This window comes from Tupaia chinensis, unplaced genomic scaffold (genome assembly GCF_000334495.1).
Source record: "Tupaia chinensis unplaced genomic scaffold, TupChi_1.0 Scaffold000453_1, whole genome shotgun sequence".
In the NCBI taxonomy this organism is placed as follows: domain Eukaryota; kingdom Metazoa; phylum Chordata; class Mammalia; order Scandentia; family Tupaiidae; genus Tupaia; species Tupaia belangeri.
The window spans coordinates 3,622,199-3,631,477 of NW_006159960.1; the positions used below are offsets into that span (position 1 = coordinate 3,622,199).

Genomic DNA, 9,279 nt, shown 5'->3' on the forward strand with positions numbered 1-9,279 from the left:
CTTTCTCTTTTTTTTTTTTTTTTTTTTTTGTGGCTCTGTGGCTACCTCTTCTGTAGACTCCTGGGGCTTGAAGGGCTTTGCCCTAGTGGTCTGTCTGGAAAAGAGGCCTAGCAGGGAGCTAGGCTGGGCCCCAGAGAACCTGCTGAGAACAGGGTTCGCTGCGGGAGACCCAGAGCCTGCTCTCAGGCAGCATTCCCAGTGCTAAGACCACCCCCCATCTTTCCAGAAACAGTTCACACTCCAGCCCCTGGCCTCCTGCATCTCCCAACCTGTTTGGAGCCAGGGGGGTTACATACTGCCTTTTGTGTTATTATTCTCTTTTTCTCTTAAAAAGCTGGGGGAACTCCAGGCTACCTACACAGCCTGGCCCAGGCTGGGAACGGCGTCTCCCCTCCCTGCTCTGCGACCCCTCCTCCCTGCAGTCCGCCATGGAGAGTAAGGATGAGGTCAGCGACACCGACAGCGGCATCATCCTGCAGTCTGGTGAGTCTCGGGGAATCCCGAGTCCGGGCTCCAGGGCTGGCCAGGCTCAGGCTCCCTGGGCTGGGGAGGGTGATACCAGGAGGGCTGGGGCCTTGGGACTTGAGGCGTTTTTCTCCCGGGAGGGGTCTGGCCTGGTTTTGGTCCTATCTGGGACAGGGATCTGCACTGTCCACCTCTAGCCCAGTGACTACTGGGAAGTGAGAAACGCTCATCTGGCCAGCCTGAAGGTCCTGGCTCCCCCACGCCCGAGCGAGCCTCGGGCCTGGTCTGGCCTAGTTCTGACAAGGACAGGGAGGAGAGGCTGTGTGTGCATGGTGGGGGCAGGGGGAGGGCCTGGGAGAGGAAGTGAGAGAAAGGAGGAGATGGAGTTCGGGCCACGCAGTCCTCCCATTGTAGGTCACTCGGGGCCACAGCCCTCCCTCCAGCTGTTGTGTTGCCACCTTGAGCCAGGAGCCTGGTGTTTTGTGCTATCAGTGGCCACGGCATCTAGCCAGACATTTGTGAGCAGGCCCGGGGTTCTGTGTGTGTGTGTGTGTGTGTGTGTGTGTGTGCACATGTGTGTGCGGGTGCTCCCCTAGGGGTGGTCCACAAGTGAAGACCAGAGGCTGTCCTGCCTCAGCCTCTCTGAGCATGTGCCCTCCTGCCCCCGCAGGCCCCGATAGCCCGGTCTCCCCGATGAAGGAGCTGACCCATGCCATGCGAAAGCAACAGAGGGCCCTGGAGGCACGGCTGGAGGCCTGCCTGGAGGAGCTGAGGAGGCTCTGCCTGCGGGAGGCGGTGAGCGGGCAGCCCCTGTCTGGTACCTGCAGCCTGGGTATCACCTGATGAGCCTGGGACCATATTCAGGGTGTGGGGCTGAGTGGAGGGAACACTGTTCTTGGAAGATTCAGGAAGTCTGGCTGGGAACTGGCTCCCAGAGTGCCACGGTGCGGGTTTGGCGTGGGCACTGGTTGGTGTCCAGGACGGGAGGGATTGCAGAGGGTCCGAGTGGGCTGATGCATGTGGGGTCACAGAGCTCTCTGGAGGGACTGAGCAGAGGGGGTTGGAGAAAAGGGACGGGAGTGAAGAAGGGCCCAAAAGTGGAAGAGGGCTGGGGCGGGTGGGGCGCAGTGGGTGCTTGTACTGGGAGCTCTGGGGAAACGTGGGCCCATGCGATGGGGCAGGTGGACAAGGTAGTTCCGTTGGCCATGGGCTAGGCAGGTGGAGAGGGGCATGGCTTGATGTTGCTTCCCCACCAGGAGCTGACGGGCACCTTGCCAGCGGAGTACCCCCTCAAGCCGGGGGAGAAGGCCCCCAAGGTGCGCCGTAGGATCGGAGCGGCTTATAAGCTGGATGAGTGGGCCTTGCACCGACAGGTGAGGAGCTGCAGGAGCTGACGTCCCCTTGTCAGGAGCTGGTTATCAGGGCGTGGGGCCTCGGTGTTCTCTCCCCATGCCCTCACACCGAGGAGGGTGCTGGGCTTTGTGCCAGTGAGGCCACCCACTACTGCGTGGCCCACAAAGCCACAGGAAGGTGTCCACCACAGGAACTCCAGGGAGGACACTGGGTTTGGTCCGAGTGGGCAGATCCTCTGGGAGTGCCAGCCGCCAAGCCCGTCGCCTGTTCAGACAGGTTGCCCTGGCCCCTAGGCCTGTCCTCCTTGTTCTCAGGAAGGAGGTGGAGGTGCTCTGGGCGCCATCCCCCATGGCGTGCATGGCGGCAGTTTCTCATGGGCTCGCCTGCCCAGCCCTTTGGGGTCAGGAGGGAAAGTGTCCCACTTCAGTTCCGCCCAGCCCAGCAGGCAGGCCAGTGGGTGGGTGTCATGCTAGCTTTCCAGGTGACAGGTTTGCTCTTGGGTCCCTCCCAGCACTCCACCCTCAGCCCCAGGTCTCCGGTGGCTGCTTCCTGCTCCCCTCTGACCTGCCAGCTTAGGGCCAGGACCAGAGGGCTGGGTCATGGCTCTCGTGTCCTTGGAGCACCCTGCCTCTCTCAGGCCTCACTGTGCCCCTCCCTCAGGACCCCCTAAGCAGCCTGGAGCGCCAGGTGGCCCTGCAGCTGCAGATCACGGAGGCGGCCCGGCGGCTGTACCTGGAAGAGAACCTGAGCAGGCAGGCGCGGCGGCAGCGCAAGCATGCCATGCTGCAGGAGGAGAGGAAGCTGCAGGAGCTCCAGCGCGGCCTGGGCGAGCGGAGGCGCAACAGTGAGCCCCCACCCAGCACTGCCCCACTCTCCCTGGGCCCAGGTGAGCCCGCGGCCTGGGCCGCGCCCGCCGTGTATGAGCTGGTGCGGGGCAGCGGGCGGTGGGGAGTGGGGCTCCAAGCCACTGCATGTGCCCTTGCTTAGCTCTGCTTACGTGCCCGGTGCTGTTTGATCCTCCATGTGGGCTTCCACTGGGCACCCCCTCCCTATCCTCTACAACCTTGAGAAGCCTTCTCCATTGAGATCTCCTTAGAAAACATCCCACTCCTCCCTTCTGCGTCCTCTCAAAATACACTGCCTTCAAGACTTCCTAGAGAGGGCCTTCCCTGGGCTGACCTAGAGCTTGACCTCAGGGTTTATGCAACTGGAATATCCCAGGTCGGCCCTGCAGGCCCTGGCCCCACCGGGTGATGGCCTGTCTGTGTGCGTGCAATGAGAGGCCCAGGTCAGCTGAGACTGAGCTAACGCGCCCTCCCCTGGCTGTGTTGGGCAGCATGGGGTCAACCCCTGCAATGCTTAAATGATGACTGAACTGCCCAGGGGCCCATAGCCCCTCATGGATGTTCAGGTTGAAATCCAGGGACCCATGATCCCTAACATAGCTGGAGCATCCTGATCAGAACTTCTGCCTCTGCTCTCTGCCCTTATGTCCTGCCATCCAACCTCCGAGCCCCTTGGCCTAGAGATCGATAGCTGCGGGGCACCTAGTGAGTGTCTGGGGACAGACGCGTGACATGTTACAGGGATGTGTCCAGCCCAGTCTGGTTCCCAACAGGTGGTCTGAGCCCTTAGGCATGGCTGTTTTTCTTTGTCCGGCCCCAAACCCAGCTGTCAGGTCTTAGGTCAGGACTCTATTGTTCTCCATTCCAGGCCCTTCTACATCCTGACCATGTTAGCCCCGCCCTCTAGGGCTCTTACAGGGGTCCCAGCCTCTCTGGCTGCCTCAAGGGGACTGGCAAAGAGAATGGGCAGTGGCCCTGCAGCACCTCTGGCTCAGAGGCTTGGCCTCAGTCTGGAGGGCCGCTGCTCCCCCACACAGGTCCCTCTTGTACCCAGACTTTGTGCAAGGGTGGACTTTGTCCAGGCTCTTGTCCTCCCCTGGCTGGACCCTCAGATGGGAGTGTGCCGGCCCTGCCCAGTCTGTGTGCCCCATGGCCCACGCTGCGGGAAGAGTATCTTAGTACAGGTCTCAGGAATCCCTATGCCCACCCTTGGTCTCAGGTCTAGGGCAGAAGGTGTGTGGCCAGACACCACCCAGCTCACCTCCTACAGCCTGGGGTAGATGGCAGGGATGGGGAGGAGCCTCCATGTGGAACTGAGCCAGGGCCAAATGGCCACCTTCTCTCTGGTTCCAATGGCTCTGGCCTGGCCTGGTCTGGCCTGGCTGGCTGCTGGATAACACTCCTGGCCCCCAGGCTATAATGGAAAAGTTCTTCATCCTTCCTGCACTCCCACCCCCCTTTGGAAGGGAGGCCTGAAGGGCCAACTTGCTCGGTGCTTGTGACACAGGAACTCTCCTATCTCACTTGGGGGAGCCATCAGGGTGGTGGGATTGTCCCTGGTGCCTCTGCTCTGGGCCCCTCCTGTCCTACTTGCTAGTCCCAGACTGCTCTGCTCACAGTGCTCCAGCTGCTGGGAGCAAAGAGAAACAGCCACGCCTAAGGGCTCAGTCCACCTGTTGGGAGCTAGCCTGAGCCGGACACACCCTTGTCACATGGCTCTCCCAAGGCACTCACTAGGTGCCCTTCAGCTATTGATCTCCAGGCCAAGGGGCTGGGGCAGGGGGGTTGGACTGCAGGGCAGTAAGAGCAGAAGGCAGAGGTGGAAGGTCTGCTCTTGACCAGGACCTGAGAGACTTCAGAGATCGTGGAGTGGATTTCAACCCCCTCTGCCCAGCTCCTACAGAGGCTGGGAGCCTCTGCCCTGACTGGGTGACAGAGGGGTGTCACTCTGCTGTCATCATTGTGATCTGTGGTGCTTCCTGTTGGGAGTGAGGAGCAGGCCAGGACACGCCTGGGGCTCTGGCTTAACCCTGTGTGGGTGGCGGGGGTTCGGAGGAGTTGGTCAGGCCCAGTGAAGATAGAGAAGCCGGTGGCTGCCCTTCCCAGATCAGTGCCCCCGAGGTCCTGGGTGCTAACGTCCTGCCCCGAGCAGAGAAGGGGGCGTCCTAGACAAGACTTTCCTGTTCTGTGGCTCCTCTACCCAACTGTGCTCTCTCAGAAAGGAGGAAGTCAGAGATTAATAATTAGTTAGTAGTTGAAAGGGGTTTTGAATTAGAAAAGGAAAAAGAACTCACATAAAAAACCTCTAAAACAAAAAATCACCCACTCCCTTGGTTTCCACACAAAGGTAATTCAGTCTGGAACCGTAATCAGTCCAGGTGAGAGTAATTAGGCAGTACGGCCAGGAGGCAGGGGAGGCAGGGGAGGCAGAGGTTGGCCTCACTTCCTAAGGGCACCTGAGAGCTTCCCCAGCGGGCGTGCTAGGTGCTCAGTGTGCTAGGTGCTCAGTGTGCGTGTTGATGGACAGCGCCAGCCTGGGGCCACACTGGTGGGATTCCTGCCAGGATGACCATGCCCGCTCTGTGCCGCCTGCTGGGAGCTGTAGCTCACCCCCGCCCAGCATTTGCAGTGCCGAAGAGGAGGAGCTGGGTTTTCGTTTTCTTGGATGTTGATGGAAATAGCCTTCTGTGAGCAACGGCTGCTGCGCTGGACAGTGCGGCTTGAGAAGCTCAGAGTGGGCGGACGATGTCCGTGGCCACCCTTTGCCTGGTGCCCTGCTGCTGCTGTGACAATCTTGCTGGAGGGAAGGCAGGGCGAGCTGAGCTGGGGCTGGTCGGGACAGTGGCTAAGATGGCGAGCAACCCTCGGACCACTCGTGTGCGTTGACATGTCGATATGCCACTCACCCCTGCCCCCTGCAAATCAGTGTGTCCCTGGACTCCCCTGTTTGTGTTGTATTTTTTGGTGTATAATATTATTGTTTGTTTTAGATTTTTGCCATAGGGCATATGTGCCTGCTGGAGAGAGACAGAGAGAAACAGAAAGAGGGAAAGTGAGAAATCCCATCCCAGGGCCACACCACAATCCCTTTTCTTCCATTCTCCTCTCGGGATTTTGGGCACACATGCAAATGCGCCCAGCGTGAGTTTCACGGTGCCAGGTCTGGGACTCGAACTGTAGCCGGCCATGTGGGAGCCCAGCACTTTAACCACCATACCACCTGCTGGCTCCTTTTTGGCCTATCATCTTTTGACTGGCTTGTTTTTATAAAGATGAAGGTGGCGGGGGGGGTGTGTGTGTGTGTGAGGTCTTTCAGATTAGTAGTCATTCAAACCAAAAGAGTGTGCTATCTAGCCAGGACAGGAGCAGTTCTAATCTCTTCAAGCCCTGAAAATCTTTATTCTTCAGGTCTTTGTATACATGAGACAAGGACCTAGGCTCCTGTAAGAGAGTGCCTCTTCCACTGAACCCCAAGCAAGGCTATTCGGGAGCCAGTGTAGCATGGGCTGCCAGATACTCAGGAGGCAAGCCCAGGTCCTTGCACCCCACACCCTTCAATGTTTAAGAACTGCTCTGGGTAAAGCTTTCATTTCACAGAGGCCGAGGAACAAAGGGGGACACACTTTTCCATAAAGGGTCAGAGTATATATATTTTAGGCTTTGTGGGACACAAGGTCTTTATCACAATGACGTGACTCAGCCATTTTTGTTGTAAAGCAGCCAGGCATTGTGTAAACAAATCTGTAGCTGTGTCCCCCTAAAACTTTACTTATAAAGACAGCCGGAGGGCCAGCCAGTAGTAGTGTGGTGGTTGAAGCATCTGGATGCCAAGTGGCCAATAGTGTGGTTCAAGTCCCAGACCCAGCGGCTGAGAAACACGCTGGGTGTGTGTGTGTGTGTGTGTGTGTGTGTGCAGCGCCCAACATCCCAAAGGGATGGAGAAGGGATTGTATGTGACCATTCCCCATGGAGGTGCTTTCTCACTTTCCTTCGCTCTCGGTCTCTCTGGCGAGTGCGTGTGCCCTCTAGCAAATTTAAAAAAAAATGAATAAACAAAGACAGCCAGTGAATTGGATCTGGCCCACGGATGTTCACAAGTCTTGTAAAGGATTTCAGGATGGCTGGAACCGTTTACTTTTCTAGAACTTTCTGGGTAATGACCTGTGCATTTGATGCTGGCTCTCAGGAATGCAGACCAGTCAGGCCATCCGGGAGTGAGTTCTGATTCTGCCCTTTTGGTGGATGGACCTAAACCTCGTTGCTCTACTCCTTGGTGACTCGGCTTCCTTAACTGTCCACGGGGTTGGCAAAGTCAGTCTTAGAGGACTGCCGTGAGGATTGCATCAGTTAATCCCACCTCGCAGAACTCTCACTGTTAGCAACGCAGGAGTTCTTGGATTTGGGATCCTTTCTCAGATGACAAGTTCCTGTGATGTGAGAAAGATGTAGAAAAGTTAGTGAAATTTGGGACCAGCAGCTGGCGTAGTGGTTGTGTTGCTGGACTCCCATGTGGCTGATGGCAGTTCGAGTCCCAGACCCAAGGCTTGACACTCACGCCGGGCACATGTGCATGCGTGCCCAAGATCTCAAGAGGAGAATGGAGGAGAAGGGATTGTGGCGTGGCCATCCCCCTCGGGGGGGGGGATTTTTCACTTTCTGTCTCTCTGGTAAGCACACATGCCCTGTAGTAAAAATATCTATTAAAAACAAAAGTTAGTAAAACTCATTTCACTTCAGGTCCTCCCAAAATTGTTCTTTGCCTTTCCCTTCCACTTGTTTTTTTTTTCTTTTTTTCTTTTTTTTTTTTTTTTTTTTTTTGCCAGATGAGGAAACTGAGGTCTAGAGCACTGAAACGGCTTATTTAAGGTAGCACAGCTAATGACAGAACCAGAGTTAAAATTAGGTTTCCTATCTCCCGACCTCGACCTCTGATTGTTCTAAGTAGTCAGTGCACGCTCAGTGTAGCATGTGGCACCAGCAGGCACTGGCTGACCGTGGGTGCTGTGTGGGGAGGACCAGGCCTGGGTCCTCTGTACTGCTGGCTCATTTCCTCCCTCGCTTCTCTTCTCCCGCCTTTGCCTTTCCTAGAGCTCAGTGCCTCGGACGACAGCTCCCTGTCAGATGGGCTCCTCCTGGAAGAAGGTAAGAGAGATGGTTTGGGGACTCACATCAAGCCTGGGCTCGACCGCAGGACCTGGGGGCTTTGGCTGAGTTTGCTTGAGAGGACTTCAGTGGGGAGTGGAGCTTTCAGCGAGCTAGTGAAGGTGGGGTGCCGGGCTCAGGCTCTGCCAGACCTGGTGTTAGTTCCCATGTGCCCTCACAAGGGGCTGCCCGGCTCCCATGCTAGAGGCTCAGTCATTTTTACAGGAAAGGGACAGGTGAATTCCAACTGAGGATTCAACTCCAGCCATCCCTCCCTCATCCTGGGCCTTTACTTGAAGATGCACCAAAGAGCCGCCTGCTGCCAGCTGTTTCCAACCCCTACCTCCTTATTAAAGCACATGTTTCCTTTATTCATGGCAGAGCATGTGCACGTACATGGGAGAGAGCGCACAGTGAGCACCCTCCATAGGTCTGATCACACCATAATCCTTCCCCTCCGATCTGCTGGCTCTTTGGATTTGGGGCACTCATGTGCATGCCCAAGTGTTTCAGGCTGGCCAGGCTGGGGATTCGAACTGTGGTTGCCCCAAATGTAGGATCCAGCTGCTTTAGAGCAGGACATTACAGCAGTACCATGGAGCCAGCCCCTCCCCCTTTTGGAAAAGAAGGTAGCACTGATGGAAAAGTAAAGCCTGTAAACTTAGGGTCCTGTTCAGAAACCCTGAGCATGCTGGGGTCAAGGTGGACCAAGAAGGTGGTGTGGTCCTGGCCAGGGGAGTGCCAGGCCAATAAGGAAATGGGGCACATGGGCATGGCAGGAACAAGAAAAGTAGGTAAACAAGGCATGGGAGCAGAGGTTCGTAGGCGGAGCAATGTGAGCCAGGGAGAGCCAACCTGGGGGGGCTTCTAGGAGGAGGCAGGTGTAAAACAGGGCTGTGGGAGGGAAGGAAGAAGCCCTGAGTAGAAAACAATGAGCATCAGGGGCTGGAGCCATGGCCTGGAGTGGTCGGAGGAGCCAGCCATGGGAGGGAGAGGGTGCAGGCCCTTGCCTAGGTTCTCGCTGGGCCGGTTCCCCAACCTCTGTCCTGACCAGATTTCTTTTACCCCCGCAGAGGAATCCCAAGTGCCTAAGCCTCTCCCAGGGTCCCCGGCCCCACCTTCCCGGCCTCTCCCACCCCAGAGCCTTGAGGGACTGCAGTCAGCAGGACCTGAGACAGGGGGCCTGGAGCGAGCCCCCATCCAGAACAGCCCCTGGAAGGAGACCAGCCTCGACCATCCCTACGAGAAGCCCAGGAGGTCTTCTGAGCCCAGTAGCGAGTCCAGGTCAGGGTGGGGAGGAAAGGAGGGAGGGCCGGGAGCAGGTAAAACTGTTGGGTGTGGCCCAGGCTGGGCAGATGGCAGCACACCAGCTGTGTGCTGGTGGAGGCGTGAGCTCTGGTAGTTCCCCGGGTGCAGGCCATTTGCACCACTGAGGTTGGGGCCCCTGCCACTGCACCCCCATTTTATGCACTTC

General features: G+C 57.4%; 1 protein-coding gene across 3 annotated transcripts in view; it reads left to right on the forward strand.

Moving 5' to 3' along the window:
- INAVA (innate immunity activator) overlaps positions 1-9,279 on the forward strand; it is a 22,071-nt gene that overhangs the window by 6,502 nt on the left and 6,290 nt on the right. For all 3 annotated transcript variants that reach the window (XM_006155456.3, XM_027774552.1, XM_027774553.1), the window contains exons 2-7: positions 335-483; positions 1,136-1,260; positions 1,722-1,838; positions 2,479-2,704; positions 7,752-7,805; positions 8,879-9,089. In XM_006155456.3, coding sequence (XP_006155518.1) covers positions 335-483; positions 1,136-1,260; positions 1,722-1,838; positions 2,479-2,704; positions 7,752-7,805; positions 8,879-9,089 — 882 coding nt within the window. The remainder of the gene's footprint in view (positions 1-334; positions 484-1,135; positions 1,261-1,721; positions 1,839-2,478; positions 2,705-7,751; positions 7,806-8,878; positions 9,090-9,279) is intronic.